Source organism: Trachurus trachurus (assembly GCF_905171665.1).
Source record: "Trachurus trachurus genome assembly, chromosome: 18".
Classification (NCBI taxonomy): domain Eukaryota; kingdom Metazoa; phylum Chordata; class Actinopteri; order Carangiformes; family Carangidae; genus Trachurus; species Trachurus trachurus.
In genome coordinates, this window is record NC_139909.1 from 11,504,495 (window position 1) to 11,524,891 (window position 20,397).

A 20,397-nucleotide genomic window follows, 5' to 3' on the forward strand; every position below is an offset into this window, starting at 1 on the left:
GAAATGCATTCTGGGATAAGTCCATGCACACCACACCAGTCTGCAGAAACACTTCCTGATATTTGAACTCGATCGGGCTGAGACTGATGACGTTTCACAAGAACAAAAAGGACGCAGATTGAGAAACTGCTTCTGTATCCGTTGTTGCAAAAGACGTTAACAGGAAGTGACGGTTTCTACTGCAAAAAATAAAAGTCTTATCTGTGCAAGACGTGCACCTTGTAGCGACTACACTCACTCCCCGACATTGAATTTTTGAATCCCCAGAGTATTTCTTGTTCTTATCTCAACCAAACCAACCAGCCGGCGGCGGCCATCTTGGAAACAATCTGATTTAAAAAAGCTTTAAAATGTGGTGATTTTGCCCCAAAATTTAGGTTTTAAATTGATTTTTCTACTGGTTTTTACTTGAACTGCAGCATAAACAAGGTTCAGTTTACGTCAGGGAAACAACACCATTGGTTTGACGTTGGGGGGTGGGGGGGGGGGTCGTAGACTTTTCTATACAGCATTCCTTAAGATTAGCCTTCATCATCAGCTTAACGCAGTCGTCCATATTTGGTTCTCCAGAGAACAAAAACACAACACACACACCAACACACACACACATCTATGAACAGCTGAAAGTCTCACGCAGCCTTCCCCGGCCCGGCTCGCTTTTGCTTTTGCTTTTTTTCCCAGGAGGCATTTCTGCCCAAGTTTACGTCCTCCTGATAGGCCGTTGTACCGGAGCCAGAATGACTCAACGGGAGCATCATGGGAAAAGCATGTGCTGTGGAATGGCAGCGTCCAGCAGCCTCTGGCACGACCCGGGTTCAGACAGCAGGACGCTGGCCTTAAACAGACGGCTCCATGGTCCGGGTCCAAGGCTGTCAGCTCGGAGGAGGAGGAGGAGGAGGAGGAGGAGGAGGAGGATGGCAACAAGTGAAACCCTCTTGGTTACAGAGCTGACACACACATGACCTACTCAGACTCTCTACGCTCCAGCTGTGACGCTTCACAGCTGGAATAAGTCAGAGCGACCGACCGACCGAGCTGTGATTTTACAGCCAAACAGATTAACTAACGGACGAGACTGAAGCTTTATGCTGATCTCAAGATAACTTCAAAGCCTGTTTTGATTTGTCGAAGGCAAATTGACTGTGATTGGAGGATTTGGCTGCGAGATGGGACGGATGGATCTCGAGTTTAACTGATTTAAATAACCCATAATAAGTTCTTATGTAACTCATTTGGCTCGTGATTTTTCAAGACAAACTTGTCAAAACATCCCAAAAAAAACAGTGAGCGCAATAAAACTCATTATTGAGCTTGGATTTTTCTTGAGCTTCCAATGAGTCATAGACACGAGGAGCATGAAATCTGTCACACTGAACGAAGCAGAGACAACCCGACTGAAAAATACTGCATGGATAAATCTCAATATGACTGAATATCATCTCAAGTCACATGATCAACTGCAGATGAGTCACCAACAAGATAACTTATAATTGCTGTTAAATGTAAATGAAAAAGAATAAAATAAATACCTGTTCACTGATCAGCTTTTATAGACAAGATAACACTCATTCAACAAACATTCATCAGCCTCAATGACCAGTGGCCACAATCTTAAAGGGATAGTTCAACATTTTGGCAAATTGGCACATTGCCATAATCCCTATAGTTTTAGCAGTAGGTCCGTTACCTTTAATTGTCGGTGCAAGCTATTTTTAGAACGGCGGAGCAGAGCTGCGAGCTGCTCAGAGCTACACTACGGAGGCTCATGGGATTTCTTGGTTTCCCTCATCAAACTCATCAAATACACAATCCAACAACTCCAAAACACTCTCATGGACAAGTTGTGACCTGCACATTCACCACGCTATGAGATAATAACAGAACGTTACCAGACAGAGTTGTTTTAGAGGTAAAATTTTCTCTGAGCAGCTCGCAGCTCTGCTCCGCCGTTCTAAAAATAGCTTGCATCTACAATTAAAGGTAACAATCCTACTGCTATGACTATAGGGATTATGGCAATGGGCCAATTTGCCAAGATGTTGAAATATCCCTTTAACAAAGCTTGGAGAAGATCAAGCTGCTTCTTCTGTTACTTATATAAGTAACAATATATGATTTGTTTCTTTAACTTGTAATGAATAAAACTTGGTCCAATATACCATAATACTGAAAAACTGTGATCATATCTTTTGTTGTAATTTTCTTTTTTACAGTTTTACTTACGTCCAAAATCATTGTGTGATGAATAAACATTGACACAGTTCAGTTGGAGCATCACTAACACGAAGCTGTAACACTACAAACTAAACATTGTAGTACTATTGTCCATCACCACACTTGATCCAGTCAATAACTTGCAGTGACGGACCGTGTCGTTGGGTCCCATGTGACGGCATTAATCCATTCTAACCAGTTAAGGATCTCTGCTGACCTGGATTGACCCCTGCTGTCGGGTTACCATGGCGACCATGCAGATTTCCTGCCAGGTTTTAAAGAACAGGGTCAACTATCATTAGCCTGGAGAGAAAGGAGCTTGGTGCTTGGACGGAGTCAGCAGAACGTCTCAAGTCGATGATGCACGTTAGCTGCAGATCTCCGACCTCCTTCGAACCCTTCGACCGTCTTTCTTTCTGGATCTTTCTATCCGGACTCATCAGAACCGACCGCTCCGACCCCGGCAGGGTTCAGCTTTCACTGGCTGGATCTTCTACTATGTGTTGCTATAATGGAAAACACCTGCAATGAAATCACTGATTGTGGAGCTGCCAGGAAGCGCGAAGACTTGAGGCTCCGACGGTCGTCTGAACCCACGGGACCAGAACAGAACCACACACACACACACACACAAAGACGGACCTGCAGTCGATTTGTGTTTGTATGCAAAAGACGGTGTAGTCAAATAGATAGTGAAACCAAAAGAGACAGCGAAGAGGATCAGCCTGAGCTACAGCTTTGCAAGCCTGCATGTCAGATCATCCATCTCTTAAGGACGCCTTTAAGGATTGAAGACCATGTGATGTGGATTGAAAGCTCAAAAAAAAAAGAAGCTTGTTTTGTGCAAGTGTGAAGCCAAATCCTAAAAAAAAAAGAAAGAAAGAAAGAAAAAAAACACAGGGTGGGAGGAGGATTTCAAAGGATCAACAGAAAGAGAAGGATCGTGGCCAGGATACTGTGTTTAATTACACGCCAGGCTGGATCCAGTTCAGACACTTACATCACCGCTGACCCGCTGACCTCTAAAAAAAAAAAAAAAAAAAAAAAAACGCACAACACTGTACTGCTAAACTGGGCTCTTTACAAAGCCCAGACTCTGTCGGTCTAATCAGTGCGTTCACTGTAAAGAAACAAACACCCCGCCGTCTCGTGTTTCAGATGATGTGAGGTCAGATCTTTAATCTGCTGCTTCAAAGTCTGACTGAACGCACAAAAAAAGTTTCTGCAGATAGTTTATGAACTCACTTTAACGTTTCCAATAAGTTCAAAAGAACTCCTATTTTTCGTGCCGTCTTAAAAATAAACTGTCAGTCAGTTAACGCACTAATCTGATTATGTTTTGAGTCGTAAACTGACTTCCTCGCTTCCTGTCGGGCCGTGTGAGCAGGTCATGGGCTGCAGTCAAATGTTGTGTTGCTGTTGTGTAAACCAGGTGTGGTTAGACACTGGGTGTGGTTTAACACACACATATACACACACACTTCAGACTGGTCTGTAGTGTTGGTCCAGTTTGAACAATGATTATTAATTCAGTCCATTGTTAATCTGACTGTTGCACAAAAGCAGAGACCGATTCATTTCCAGCCGAGCGAACGTTGGCTCATACAGGTCAGCCACCATGTTCTACCCCAGAGAAATGTTCTGATAAAAACCTCCTGTGACATTTTTCAGGGGCTTATAACTAAAAATATTTTCATGCTCACTGTTGTGTGCTGTGGGATTAAACTGATTCAAGGTCCAATATTTACCTAAGTGACACAGCTGCCCAGTGCACACTCGAGCAACAACCTGAAAATGCCACAATAACTTAATTCTAGGTGCTCTGTATGTATGTTGTAAAATTATATTCCCAGCTGCAGAACATCTGCAGCGTTGATTTAATATCTATCTGGAGATCTAAAGGACAGATGTTTCCTTCTAAATCTGACATCTTACATGAACTGTCTGATCTAAATATTTATTATCCCGAATCAAAACTACAGAGATCTGAATGTTAGATAATAGGTACAATATGAATAAAAGTTTGACACAGTGTGACATAACAGGAGCAGATTAAGTTGAATTCTTCACAAATCATTTTTGGCCACAAAGAAACATGCAACCCAACAATGAACAAGTGTAACTTCATCCTGGAAGTTAATTATCAACTAACTTTATTGTCAGTCATAGATGTAGAAGATTGTCAGTACCAACTAAAAATGCGTTTCTAGTTTCTAACGGAGTGATTTGTGCACTGAGCTTTACTTTTAAAGGGATGGTTCAACATTTTGGCAAATTGGCCCATTGCCATAATCCCTATTATAGGCTAGTTGTTTTTGAGAATTTACCTCTAAAACAACTCTGTCTCGTGACGTTCTGTTATTATCTCATAGCGTGGTGAATGTGCAGGTCACAACTTGTCCACCAGAGCGTTTTGGAGTTGTTGGATTGTGCATTTGATGAGTTTGATGAGGGAAACCAAGAAATCCCATTAGCCTCTGTAGCATAGCTCTAAGCAGCTCGCGGCTCTGCTCCGCCGTTCTAAAAATAGCTAGCACCGACAATTAAAGGTAACGAACCTACTGCTACAGTATGACTATAGGGATTATGGCAATGGGCCAATTTGCCAAAAAGTTGAACTATCCCTTTAAGAACCTGTCCAACTTTTTGTAACTTCCCTGAAAACTGACGATCCAACAAGCAAACTGAAGCTGAATTTCTCTCTCAACTGTTATGTTCTTGTTTATAAAACTATCTTCATCATGTTACATACACCGCAATTGTCTTGGTTATAGTTATAGGTTATAGGTTATAGTTTGAAGGATGATTTAAGGTTTAACCCTTCAATCTAACCACAGAACAAAACATTGTACAAAACAGTATTTAAGAGGGAATAATTACAACTTTCAACCATGTTAGCTAATGTGGTACCCATAATTATGACAAACAACATAACAACATGACCCGTTCATTGCTGCTAAGGCTGATTGAAACATTACTGACAATGAGACACAACATGTAGTTTTAGGTCCACTGGTCCACAATTGGGTTAAATCCTGAAACAACCAATTGACTTTCTTTTACTTCAACACAATCTACAAAAAATAGACACAATTGTAAATCTAACACAGTTGGCATTTGGTCTTTTGTTCCTTGTTTCCTTGTATCTCGTCGGCCTTACCCCAAAGAAATACTTTGTGGCCTCAGAGAATATCAGGTGTCGAGGACGTCAAGACATCAAGACTCTGTGTTTTTCCATGGACGGCGAAGTAAAAAAAACCAGGAAGTTAAAGTAAAAACAAGACAAGGTGGAGGCGGTGGGGGTTTATCTGGGTGCACAGACTGTAGCTGAACCTCAACTCACCACCTGTGCGGTGTTGATGTCAACTTATAAATCACCTCGGTCTTCACCTACCACTCAGGCGGATCCAGTGTGAGACGGGACGCTGAGTCTGCTGTATTGTACACAAGCGTGTTTGTGTATTAACAAAATAAAATAAAAAAACACTCTACTGCTCGTATCATGTAGGGAAGAGGGGAGGCGAGGTTCACGGAGAGGCTGCAGATGGAGGGGTGGAGAGAATGAGTAACAGTGGGATAATGCCAGCAGGAGAGCGGGAGGACAAAGGAGGCGAGGAGCAGCCAAAGAGACCGGGAGAGAGACAACAAAGAGGCCAAGACAACAAAATCCCCGAGAGCAGTGAGTCAACACGGAGAGCGGCGGCGGCTCTTCAACCGGGCTCGGTTCACACACAACAGAGCTGAAAGGGCTGATGGGAAAAGACCTGTCTCTGCAGAGGGAGAAACCACTGAGTCACAGGGAGAGATTTACGGGAAAATGTCAACCCCTGCCAATTAATGTCAATCTCCCCGACTTTATATAACAATATAACGTGTCATTAGTGTTGCTGCATCATCATATTTCCTATTAGTACAATGCTATCTACCATATGATTTATGATTGGTCAACTTTATTGATCCCAGGCTGGGAAATTGTTGTCACAGTTGTGTCGCCCAGGTTGATAAAAGTTGTTTGTCCGATTGAGTCGATGTTCAGTTGACTAATCCAACATGATTCATTAAACTTGTGATTGGTCTCTTAGTCTAAAGTCTTTGACACTCCTATAACCTTGGATTTGTGAAAGTTGTCGAACAGGTTCTTGATCAAAGTGACAGAATAAAAACATCTGCAGGTTGTGAATCTGTTTGAAAGGGGTGTTGATTGATATTTGGAAATCAATCATGCATCAAGTGACATGCAAGAAAACGTTCCACCTTAAAAGTGTCTGCTACATGCTAGTAGCCTCTGAGCTGCACAGTGAAACCAATGAGCAACAATCATGGCAAAAATTTAAATCTTATATTATGCATCTATATTGGATGAATTAATTTCAATTCAATTGAGTTTTATTTGTGTAGTTCAAAATTATAACAATACTATCTCAAGGCAGTTTACATTGTAAGGTCATGACTGTACAATATGGGAGTTTTATATTGTAATTGATAATTCACACAGTAATCAAGCATTAGAACCAAACTTTAACACAGTAAATTCTTCCACTGCTACGCATCAGAATAATAAATATATAACAAACAAAGACGTTGGTTTCATAACAGCCACACCTAATTTAAAATGCATCCAGGCCCGTCACTCAATCCGACTCTGTTTGGGTTTATTTCACAACGTTGCCAATGGCGACGCAACTTCACGTCGTGCTGTAAGACAGGATGTGGCACTGTTGATTCCTGTTACTGATTCAGTTACAGCGAGCACAGCAGTACACACACAGACACACAGGCTCATCACCACAGAGTGTTGTGTGTTTGTTAGCGTGTGTGTCGTCGGGGGTTGAAACTGTTGCATGACTGAGTGTGAAAACAGAGACTGATACGTGATGTTCTGCAGCGGAGGCACACCAATAGATACACAACTATAATGATTGATGTTCTTAATTCAACTCGTTTCAAACCTGTAATCTTCTCCCACACCAGCTCGGGTCAAATCACTTGAGGACAATTATCAGACTTCAAACAACTTCCTCTGGAGACGCTTGAGGCAACTTTTTCCACATGTGCTCCCCGACACCTAAACAACAGATCCCCTGTTTGATCAGTAGGCAACACCAGAAGCATCCCCGACCCCATGGGACTGTTGAAACATCAACTGTCTACAAACCATTTAAAAAGAAAAGTTAAACATTTTGGCAAATGGGCCCATTGCCATAATCCCTATAGTCATAGCAGTAGGTTTGTTCCTTTAATTGTCGGTGCAAGCTGTTTTTAAAACGGCGGAGCAGAGCCGCAAGCTGCTCAGAGCTACGCTACGGAGGCTAATGGGATTTCTTGGTTTTCCGTCATCAAACTGATCAAATACACAATCCAACAACTCCAAAACGCTCTGGTGGACAAGTTGTGACCTGCACATTCACCACGCTATGAGATAATAACAGAACGTTACCAGACAGAGTTGTTTTAGAGGCAAATTCTCGAAATCAACTATAAGGATTATGGCAATGGGCCAATTTTGCCAAAATGTGGAACCATCCCTTTAAAAGTAAAGCTCAGTGCAGACAGACAGAGACAGAGTTGTTTTAGAGGTAAATTCATGCAAAACCGCTGATGCACGTTCCCGTTGGTAGCAGTTTTTCAGCAAGCAGTCTCTGCATTTCCCTCTAAAACAACTCCGTCTGGTAACGTTCTGTTATTATCTCATAGTGTGGTGAATGTGCAGGTCATAACTTGTCCACCAGAGCGTTTTGGAGTTGTTGGATTGTGTATTTGATGAGTTTGATGAGGGAAACCAAGAAATCCCATTAGCCTCCGTAGCTCCACCATTCTAAAAATGGCTTGCACCGACAAATAAAGGTAACAAACCTACTGGTATGACCATAGGGATTATGCCAATGGGCCAATTTGCCAAAATGTGTAACTATCCCTTTAACCCTGTGCTGAACTAAAACTACTAAAAATATGAATGGCAGGAACCAATGTGATACTGGACCATTAGCCATGAAATCTTTTGTTGATACATCCTTAACATAAAGACAGAGTCTGGAGTGGTGTCTGGTGTTATTTGCAGTAAATGGGGGGAGCTCTGCATAAATTAGGATGTCATATGGAGTTGGGAAACACCTTGGATGATCACCAGGAACAGAAATGATCCATCTGCTAACACCAGGACAGGAGCCAATCACAGCTTCACAGGACCAGAGTTTAACACTTACGTAACACAATGACAATTTGGTAACTTCCATTTTCTGTAGAAAGCTGTGTAATATGGTTTAACTGGAAAAGACTGGTAAGGGAACCATGACTTAGGGATATCGTCAATCCTGTTTTAAGTACAGTGTGAAATACAGTGGAAATAAAGCGGAAATACAGTATACAAGCAAGAAAGGGCCTTGCACAAACATCACAAGAGAAACTAGTCATGTAGGCTAAAATAAAATGTACAACAGATCATGTGAGCAAGTCTACATGTGCCTTCTTAACTTTCAAAGTGATGCAAGGACGGAGTTTAACTCTTGAAAATGAAACTCTGAAGAGTGATTCAACCATCACAGCAACCGCATGCAGGCTGCACAAGTGTGAAGAGCAGTTACGCCACAGAAAGGAAATACAGTGATATCAGTATGTAGCCTATGCTATTCATGTACAGCCCATCAAAGTGGAGGGCTTCTATTAGACACCAGATTAGATCAAATAAGATTGTGTATGCAACGTTGAGGCAACTAAGTTCAGGTACAACATATAAAATATCTCCAGCTCAGCCACTGTTAACACATCAGTCAAACTTGATATGATCAAGGGATGTTCTGAGCATTTTGAAGGAATTTAATGAAAAAGTATTACATCTAACTGCAGAACATGGTGTCACGGTGCAATCATTAGTCTTAAAAGAAAGGTACAAGAAGGTATTGTCTACACATGGCTGCTGATGTAACCAAAGGGAAATATAGATGAAAATAGTAGAGGACCAAGGATAGAGCCTTGAGGAACGCCACCAGAAACTGGATAGAAGACGAACAGTTAAGATATTAAGTTATAGGACAATGAGTCACCACTTCACTTTGTCCATTACTGCCCTGTAGTCTGTATTGTCAATGGCTAAAATTAGATTAATACAAAAGCTATTGTAACAACTGGGATACTAGGATAAAGGTCTTGGCCTGGAGAAATGACCAGAAACCTGACGACCACTGTGCAAGAGCTCCAAAAGATCCATCTTGTGAAACTACGACTTGTACAAATCTGTGGTAGGCTACCACTTGTTGCGTTTCAGTTCAATAAAAAAGTTTTATTTTTCGTTTCTGGACTTCCTCAATTACCAGCTGCAACAACAGGGCTGGTATTGTTGTCACATTGCAAGTTTGTGTTCGCATGAACTGATAACACGCGGGCTGTAACGTCAACAGATCCCACAACCACCACGGCTGGTTTGTTATCTTATTAAAAAAAAAGTCAAGGAAACAACTTCCACTCCCACTTTCTACAAGTTGATTTCATTCACTAAAACATCACAGTGACCCAATGAGTCTATAGGAACTGAACACAAACCCCTCCAAGGCCCCATCATGTACCAACTCGGTCCATCCGCCATCTGGTCACCAAACACTGTAGGAGCTAATGGATCTGCTGCGTTACATAAGGCACGGCCTCAGCGTTCATTATTCACCAGGCCGTCGACTCCACGCCATTAGATTACTTACACACATTCTTATAGTGTTACACTGGGTAGCGGGACAAACATGGAGCCAGGAGGACTGAGGCCCATTAACTAATGGCTGCCTGGAGGAGACAGCAAAGCCACGACAACACAACAAGTAGAGACACTGTTCCCGGCTTCAAAGTCATTAGAAAAGTTGCATCATCTGAAAGTTGACATTTGTGTTGCATTCACAAGCTAAACCTCTAAAGAGGGAAGTTACTTTTTTTTTTTTTTAATGGGAGAAAATGAAAATTAAAACTGGATTATTGGGATTTTCATTGAAAATTGTTGGGGCATTATTATGCTAATGTGGAGTTAAGTGAATTATAATTAAGTATATATTAATATTTAACAATATTTCAACAAATTAAATGAAAAAAACAACTTGGTAAGATGTTGTTCCACCATTAACTGAACTTTTTTTTTCTGGTGACAGTGAAGGCTTTTTAATTTCTTTCCTCATCAAACCGTCAGTTTTTAGTGTCGTCGTCCTGTTTCTCAGCTAATTTTTCAGTTTAATGTCACCGTCTGTGTCCCATATAGACTCACACATACTGTATAGTCCAGACCCATGCTGTGTACGGTACAGTGTATTTCCTGGCAGAGTGGTCGTGTTGCCCCACAGCCCCTGTGTGTGCTGTCTGCCTCTTTCTCTTGTTACCTCCCATGGGACTGAGGAGGGATTCCCCCCCTCCTCCTCCCCACCAGCTGCTGTGGTCGGAGAGTGAAAACACACTTGCAGGTTTCACACACACATACACACACACAATTCATTCACACATGAGACTAAAAATACTGTAAATAATCATCCTGCACCCTCCGTTGGCATCATTAAGCGACTCCTGGTCAGTGAAGATGCAACAATGCGTGAACATGAACATGAACGCGCTGTTCTCCATGCAAAATTAACACAAGCGTGGCATTCATTAGCCGCCGCTGACAACTTGTCCAGTGTTTATCAGTTCATGAAAGACTCCCCTCCAGTTTTCCATGAACTTGACCAAGTCCAGCAGGAAGCAGGAAGAGGGACGACCGACCAACCGACCCATCTGGCATTTTATCCCCTTGTGACATTTAAAAGAAGAAGGAGAAGGAGAAGAGGAGTGGAGGCAGCTGGGGTGGAAAGATGTGTGTGGGGCAATCAGAGAGACGAAGACGAAGAGGACGATGACGACGACAAAGCAGAAGTGAGGAGTGTGAACAGGCAGCCCACATCCGCAGCACAGAGGAAATAGATCTCACAGCGCGAGGAGGGGAGGGAGAGAGGGTGGAGGTGCACTAACATGTATGTACACAGTCTAATTTAATGACACTGAACAGATGTAAACAACTGGCAGGAGGATTCAGACAGATGTTGAACCACGACAACACACAAACACCTGAAGTTGAAGCAGCTTCAGTTCCAGCTTTAACGCAAGACAATACAACGCAACGCAACACAACGTCACACTGTAGTTTTGTTCTTTCTAGCAGATTAACCAGAGATTTTCAGTGTCAGTCAGGCTGGAAATCTGTGAGGAGGGGGCGGGGCTTAACCGTCCCGCTCTTCAAATGTGAGCTTTTACAGTGGATTTAAAATGACATTGAAAACTGATTCTTTTAATGTTTTATTATTGTTTTCCCAGCTTCTAATTGGCTCGCAGTTGTGAATGGATAACTTTATAAACACTGATTTTGCCAGATCATGCGGAAAATGAACTACTTAATGTACGTTTTTCAATTTTGAACTAATTTCACATTTTCAACTAGTTTGCATTAGCTTGTTCCATTGTTAGAATAAATAAGCTGCTTTTCTTTTCCACTAAAACCTCCTTCTTCCTCCATCACCAGCCCCCAACTCACTGCCAAAGCCAGACTAAATGAACTATTGTTCCCTCAAAACAAGTAAAGTTGAAATGAAGAGTTCATTTTCCCACTTTAACTGTGTCTTATTGTGTTGAAAGTCAAAAAACAAGGTGCACTGTGTATGAAAATACCTGTCGGGCACACTTTGCATAAAATACGTGTTATTTTTTCCGTTTCTCTCTTCACTTGTTTGTTCATTAAAATTCTTTAAATGCTTAAACAAACAGTCTAGATGTGTCTGTACCGTCTGTATTGTTAACAACATGCTACTGATGTTGGGCCTCGTCGATGGAGCAGCGTTCACGTCAATTGTTTGTAAAGTGATATCGGCGAATGATCGTATCGATACTGAAGATCTTTTATACCCACTGCCATCAGACTTTCTAATTCTTCTGCAAATATGACTGTTTACATTTTGTGCCTGCACTGGACTCTATTTATTATTATGGGATTCTGCACCACTATGCACTTTTTACACTATGCACTTTTTACACTATGTAAGGTTGTGTTGCTCCAATGGAATTTCATTGTTATTTATGACAATGACAATAAAAGCGATTGATTGAAATGGTAGATGAGCTGACAGACAAATGAATTTCCCTTTGGGGATTAATAAAGTTATTCGTATTCGTATTCAATAAACAATCAAGTGAAGAAGTTTTTAAGTGATTTCATTTCAAACTCCGACATTTAAAGTGCAGGGAGCCAGAAAACAGAGGTCACATGATCTACACTAAGATGTATTTGAATGGTGGCGGCAGCTTTTTGCTATAAAAGTGGTTCACAATTTTAATCTAGTTCATACACAGGAAGCTTCATGTTTTTAAAAAACACTTCATCATCATCATCATCATTATCAGCAGCAGCAGCTTGGTTCTTTTCTAGGTATTTGTGCCTGAAAAGTGGAAGAAGACAGGAAGAAATAAACAAAGATTCAGTCTGGGCTGCGGACGCTACCAGTGTTTAGTGTGTTTTTAAACAGTGGATAATGAACAGTAACAGAGACAGAGACGCCATTACAGCCCTGAAACGTAAACAACACAGGCCGAAGGGTCGAATCAGCTTGGACGTGAACGTCTCACACTGAGATTGGTGGCGGAAAAAAAACAATTAAAGAGCAATTAAACAACTAAAATCAATGTCATATCTGATCAGAGGTCGACAGCAGACTTTTCAGGAGCATGACGTGGAAGTACCCCCTCCCCGAGTCCTTACACTCGAACACACACTCACTGCTGTCTTCTGTCAGCTGCTGGCTGTACTGGTCGTGGTGGTATGGCGTGTGTGTGTGTGTGTGCGTGTGTGTGTCCAGATCCCAAAACAAAAAGCTCTTTCACATCTCCAGAGGTCATATGAGTGTGGAGGTCATTTTTATTAACTGTGCGTCCGTCGTCCTTTTTGTCGTCCATGCAACAATATTTTGGTTTCCTGTGCTGCTGAACAAACTGCAGCTCCGGCTCTGTGTTTTTAATGAAGCCACTCGTCTTCTTTAATAAAATCTGAACAACTCAATATCATCTTATTACCTGGAGGAACATCTCCTTCCCAGGCTGACTGAGTCTTTTAATACCGAGTATGTGATCGTCTGCATTTTCTTTTTACAGTTGGACCTCCATTAAAGTAGAAAATCAGTTTAAAAGAGGAAACAGAAATGATTTGATCCTTGTTTTATTGGTTTTTAACCCACAGCTGTTCGACTATCACAGCTGCTTTCTGTTTGTTTTTTTTCCACTTCGGGGTCAGAAATGAACTGGGTTGTTTTTTTTTTAAATCATGTGGACGACATTTCACACATATGAATTAGTCTGTTTAGAATTAAAATACGTCACCTCACATGATCCTTCGACCACGTGCGGGCAGTTTTCCCAGAAGTAATAAGACGAAACATATAATTTAGCTTCATTCATTATCGTAATTATAAGTTTTGCCGTTTACGCAACGAGAACAAATCCACGATTCATAAACAGAAATAATTATGTTTATCCTCAATGTTAATGCCTCTATTTTATTATCAACAACTCCAGTAAAACATTTCATATTAGCAGTGATTGTACTAAAGTAAACTGATTAAAAGGAGAATCTTTGTTCATTTATTAAGGCTTAAGGAAATAAAGCTTGTGCACAGACGGTTTCTAAATGAGTGAATGCTGCTTTATGGTTCCCTACACATCACATAGTTTGAGTTATAAATCTGGTACCTCGTCTTTTAAGGCCTCAGTGTCACCAACTGTATACCTGCTTATACAGTAGAAGTGGGAGTGAATCGTATATGTACTGCTGCATATAGAATATAATTATCCATACAGCCTCCTTTTATCCCTCTATAATCAACCTCAGTTTGTCTCCGTACTATATAGAGACAAACAGATGTTTATGAGACGGTTCACCTGAACCTTGATGTCTTACAACAGAGGGAGGAAGCCACGGAGCAGCAGAGAGGAAACATGTGGACCGGGTCGTCCATTCACACCCAGAACCACAGCTGAGGGGAGTTGTCACGCTCACGCGCTGTAATCCCCCCTAAAATATCACTTTATTTCCCTGAAAGAGTCGGTTTCATGTCAGAGTTTCGTCAAAGTGAAACTGTGGATTTCAGCTCGGACGATGCTCTGATTGTTTTATGAGCAGCTATGTAGTTTCAACCTAAAAGATCTCAAACAAACAAACAAATAGCCCATGAAGGGATAAGTACTAATCCAAAATACTACACTGTCACCATGTCAACCATTGATACAATATTGATACAGCACTTCAGAGAACTGATACAGTATGACGACATTTTAAAGGTATAATGTGTAGGAATTACCCCAATCTAGCGGTGCGGTTGCATATCGGAACGTAAGTGTATTCTTGATGTTGCATTCACGTGAAATCAGGCAGACGTCAGACAAACAGACGCTGCATGTAACAGGATAAACAAGCGTCTATGTACACAAGTGGTCCGCCAGCACGAGGCCCTTATGTATTTGTAACGACTTGTAACAACTCATTCTAAGGTACGAGAAAGCTTTCATTTGTATGCGGGTGTGATTCGACTTCAGAGAAATACGTATTTATGAAAGCAATATTTGATTTTTGCTAATAAAAAGCCAAATAAGTGACATACTGGGGCTTTAAGTGAATCAAAATTTTCTTATGTCCATATTTAATACAAAATATACTAAATAATCTACATAATGCAGTGTATTTTATCAGCAACAACACACACACTTGTGAGTCCACTTGCTGAACACAATATACACTATACACAACACACACAAAGACTGGGCTTTGTTCCCTTCCACCGTTACAGGGGAAACACTCGGCAAGACGCAAGCCTTCCTCTTTGTGTGTGTGTGTGTGTGTGTGTGTGTGTGAACCTTTGACCTTCCTGAGGGAAGCTGCTCCTGGGGGGATATGTCGAGGCGAGGCGAGGCGAGGGGAGGGGGTGATGATGTTATCATAAACACAGCCGGGCCGGGCCTTCTTCTCCCAGGTTCACCACCACCGCCACATCCACGTCCGACTTCCTGTCACTGTGCTCTCGATCAGCTGAGCCGTTACTCATGTTAATGACCGGTTTAAACTTGATATATGCAGCCTAGCAACAATCTGGGAGTTACAATAACACAATGTGTTTGTCTTATTCATCTTAGTTAATGAGCTGGCGACCAAATGAACTTTTAAACTTATTTGAGTAGACTCAAGCTTTTCAATTCATTCATAATATTCTTCACTAATTCAAGTAATTGCCACCCATTTCATACATCCTCCGTCTTTCATCTTCTACCTTTACTCTTCAGATATTGTTTCATCTATATTAGTAATGGTTCAAAAATGTTTTGAAGCTGTCAGTTTTAAATATATTTGAGTAGACTTCAGACTTTCAATTTCTTCATACTAATCTTCAACAATTCAAGTAATTTCCAACCATTTCATACTCTTCATATTTTTTCATCTCTTCAAGATTGCTTCTTCAGTTTCTTCACTTAATTCAGCATTGTTTCAACAATTTATTCAGCTCATTCAGCTTCCAGCTTTCAGCATTCACCCGTATATTTTATTTTAAAACACCACACACAATCTTAAACAACAATATTCTATACTTTCACTTTCTCGAACATAAATCGAGTTCAAATAAAATGCAACATATAAAAATATCTTGATTGACAGGGGTCACCAGAAATGGGGTCACACGCCAAAAAAGGTTGGGAACCACTGGTTTAATCCCATTTCAGACGTTACGATCCAGGCAAACAAAGTACCATCATCATCATCGTCAACTTCAGAAAACAAGCACAGACATTACGACCCGTCCACCACCAATTACATGACTACGAGGTGCTCATGGGTAATCACATTACATCACAGCACTGACCTCAACCTCCTTTAGTCTCAACCACACACCTGTGAAGTCTGGTGACTGTGTCTTCCAGCTTTAGACACTAGACTGTCCACACACACACAGTCAGTCAGACACACACCTGCAGTCTCCAGGTGGACCACACTTTGGTCATGATGACACACACAGACTCACAAGGTAAAAACAAAATAATAAGACTCCAGTGGTGATGATGATGAAGAAGTGGCTGATGGGAAACGAAGCAGTGGAGGATTTAGCGACTAGAGGGTCAGATGTGTTTCTCAGGAGAAAGTCAAGACGGTCATACAGTAATGACAATAAAGTTGTAATTTTAAAGAGACCCCGAGAAGTTTGCTTTTGGTTATAAAAGAGTTTCATATTAATGTGGATGAATATATGCTACACTTGTTAATGGGTCCATTTTCGATAAATATATAATTTTGTCGTTATAGTTATTTTGTTATTTAGTGGTCGACTCGCCCAGCATTTCCTAGTTTCGGTTTCCCGGACGCTGCCCGGAGGGTCATGGGAATAACGTTGCCGAATCGCTAGTTGGCATCGTTTATGGTCGGAACTACGGCGGTATCTGATCATCTTCCAACCTCCGACTTTTATTCTTGATGAATGAAAACATTCTTGGCAAATGTTTTCGCTTTCGTCCGAATTGCGCCGGTCCAAGAATTTCACCGTGCTTGCGGAGGCTCATGGGAAACGTAGTGTGAAAACAATTTGCTTTTCTTAGTGAAGTTCTACTTGAAGGGGATTCTTCACTTTTTGGCTCATCATTATTTTCATCATTGAAAAGACTAAAATTTAGATTAGTTGTTATAGCTGCTGCTTATATTCCTTAAGATTTGTTTTTTTTTTCTTGAAATGTTCTGATTTTATTCTCAAAATGATCTTCATTGTTAAAATTTGCAGATGTTTATCCCTTCAGTCTGGCTGTAATGCTGCGTCATAGGACTAAAATATCAGCTGGCCGGATAGAGAGAGAAAAAAAAAAAGACTTGAATGAGAAGCTCATGTTGCTCTTTGTCTACTAAGATTTGTGTTTGCGAATGACAAACCACAATGGTAGATGAGAGGAGTGGCCTGTACAGACAAGAGTCAAAGACTGAGCTTTACATCTTTTTCTGGAAATCCATTTCAATTCACAAGGCCCGTCATTTTTCGGCTAATCCAGATAAAGGAAAGAAAGAAAGAGTAACAACTATGTTTCATCATCTTCAGACAGATGATACAACAGACATTAGGAGATAAATGAGATGATGAATCAGACACTTTGACAAGGAGACACATCCAGGTGGTGGGGATGTATCAGGGTTTTGTCGGTTGTCGTTCGTTCTTCCTTGTTTTTTTAGAAAGCACTATGACAGACCGGTGAGTCAGTCTGAACCGTCAACAACCTCAGGACTCCTAGACACAGCAACACTGGATCTTATAGGAGTTAAAAGGAAAACAACCTCCAGGTATCTCCGAGGAACTGACAACATCTCAACGCTCAGTCACGGAGATTACCACACAGACAAGACAGAAGACGACGCATAAAGATGAAGACTAAATGTCCACAACTGGGCCGACAGAGGAGCTAGGCTATAGCTGAAAAACAAACTCGAAACCAATAGAAGATGTGATACTGGACAAGTGCAACGAAAAAATCCCGACAAAAACTTCTTGAGCTCAGTCCGGGAAATCCAGACTTGTCCCTACTACTGTTTCTCTGACGAAAGGTTATTTTGTCAGAAACCACAGAACCACAAAAGACAGAGTACAGCTGTTCTCAGAGTGCTCCTTTAACCTCCACAGCTGGATCTACTAGCTACTGACTAACCGTCCTACACTTGGATGAACCCCATCCCCGATTTAAGTGGCATTACCATCGGTATGGGATGTATTCATCACCTATACCATAGCCATTAGGGTTGGGTCGCTCGAGTGGCAGGTGTGTGTGTAGTGTGTTTACATGTTTTCAAGGCCTCTTCATCCCACAGGACCTAGACCTGGGTTGTTATGAGCAGATGGTCATAATTATCGCAGCACAGAAACCACCAGCAGCAGCAGCAGCAGAGTAGCTATAAGGGGGGTGGTTGTGCTGGTTGCTGCTGCGTAGCCAGATTGGTTTCAGCAGCAACCTGGGTTGGGTTGGGTAATCCTCTTTCCAAGCTCGTCAGGGGTTACGGTAGTTCACTATAATCCACACCTATATAGCGCCGTGAAGTGAAGTGAAGTTTGTACAACTTACCTCGGAAAGCACCAGCAGAACAACACAAGTCAGTCGACTATAGAGAAACAAGATGTGACGCTACATGGTGGTTGAGAATTAAGGTTCCCCCTCCCTCTTTAAGGCTTCATGTTGAGGAAGAGGAACTGGCCTGTTTTGACGTTTCTTCTTTGAAGTTTTAAAGGAACAACAGGCCAGACTTATTCTGAGAAGCTGTAACTGGTACGTCTATAGAGTTAGTACCCAATAAATACCACCTGGACTTTGGTAAAGCCCCCCCAAAAGAAGGTACTTTCACTTGAAACCGGTGTACTACCTTGTACCTGGTAAGGCCAACAACAACAACAACCCCTAACCTTACATCAGAAGTAGACCCGTTTCTAGAAATGCATTAGGACTATTAATAAAGGTGCAGTTTGTAGAAAGCCCCCCCAAAAGAAGGCACTTTCACTTGAAACCAGTGTACCTTGTACCTGGTCAGGCCAACAACAACGACCCCTAACCTTACAGCAGAAGACAGCTTTCTAGAAGATTTCTAGAAATGTATTATTATCATTATTAGGCCTATTGATAAAAGTGGAGTTTGTAGACTGTGTTGTATAGCTACAAAGACAAAACGTGTCGGGCTTCAGGAAGGATGCGCCTAGCTCCTTCCCCCCTCGAAGAAAAAAGGAGGCAGGTGGCGATAAAACAAAAGAAATAAGAGCCAGCTCGATGGTAGCTACTGCTTTGTAACTTCAAGAAGGGAAGTGGACAAAGGGTGGGAGAAAAAAGAAAAAAGAAAAGAAAAGAAAAAACAATGAAAAGCGAACCGACCTGCATGTGTAATGTCGGACAGGTCGTAGTTCCGGGCGCTTCGGGGGAACTCCTTCAGTTTTCGGTTGGACAAGTTGAGAGCCCCGCTGGCTGCAGCCTCCTCCAGCGCCTTCTCCACGCTGCGGCTGGCCGCTACGGTGGCCGGCAGCTGGGCTCCATCCCCAGCAGCCATCAAACGGACAGGTCTACCTCCTCTCTCTCTTTCGCCCTCTCTCTCTCTCTTTCTTTTTTTTTTTTTTTTTCTTACTTTGTTTTAAACGTCCGCTCCACTTTCATAACCTCCGGATAGATCCCAAACACACAAAAAAAAGTCCGCACCGAGTTCGCTTCTTGTGAAAAAGTTAAATCCAGAAAGAGAAATCGTTACAAACGGACGTGAGTTTTGATTGTTTCCCTTCTTCACACAACGGGACTGGAGCCGTGGGTCCGACTCCTGAAAGAGAGAGAGAGAGAGCGGGCTAAGCTGTCAATCTTTCAGGAAGTCAAGTGAAGCGCAGACGTTTGGCAGCGGTTACACCCGGAAGTCGGCGCGTCCCCTTCAAAATAAAAGCACCAAACTTGCTGCCACCGCTAAAAAAAAAAAAAAAAACGTTATTCACAGTTTTGTTCAGAACATTAATGGTAGGCTACAGCAACGATGAATAGAGCAGATTTTTCTGTTTTTTAATTAACTAATATGATGTAACTGTTTCTATACCAGAGATGTAGAACAAACGACCTATAAAAAAACGCAAATCTTGCCTTTTACTAACCGTAAAAATTCACACTTTATGCACTAATTTTAATTAAACAAGTCTTGATGACTAACAGATTGTAAACTTTTTATTTACTATAATATATTGTGTAGTTACTGTAATATTTTGACTTTTTTGATCCTTTATTATTCAATTCATTAGTTTGGTGTTATTTTATTCTTTAATTGTTCAATTAAATGTTGCACCATTTTTTTTAAATGTTGTTTCATGATACACTTGGTGTGTGTCTTTGTTGTAAAGCATTCTGTGTCCAGTAGTGACAAAGTGCTGTGTAGTTAAATTTCCCATTTGCAAACTAATTCTTACAATAAGCTTCCGGGGGGAAACACTCTTGTATAATCAACAATCAACTCCATAAATAAAACTCCACATTTTGAGCCCATGATATCAGTATTTCTAAATTACGACTATGGTCATGACATGAACTGAACCTAGTGGCAGTCTTTACATAGCCTATAACTACAAGCCACAACTTGCTGTGAAAAGGAATTTAATTATAAGTCCACTAATAACATAA

General features: G+C 41.4%; 1 protein-coding gene across 2 annotated transcripts in view; it reads right to left on the reverse strand.

Moving 5' to 3' along the window:
- Positions 1-19,550, reverse strand: part of lrch4 (leucine-rich repeats and calponin homology (CH) domain containing 4) — a 43,161-nt gene extending 23,611 nt beyond the window's left edge. For both annotated transcript variants that reach the window (XM_083993436.1, XM_083993435.1), the window contains exon 1: positions 19,126-19,550. In XM_083993436.1, the coding sequence (XP_083849562.1) occupies positions 19,126-19,297 (172 nt within the window). In that variant the 5' untranslated portion in view covers positions 19,298-19,550. The remainder of the gene's footprint in view (positions 1-19,125) is intronic.
- Between the last annotated feature and the right edge of the window lie 847 nt (positions 19,551-20,397).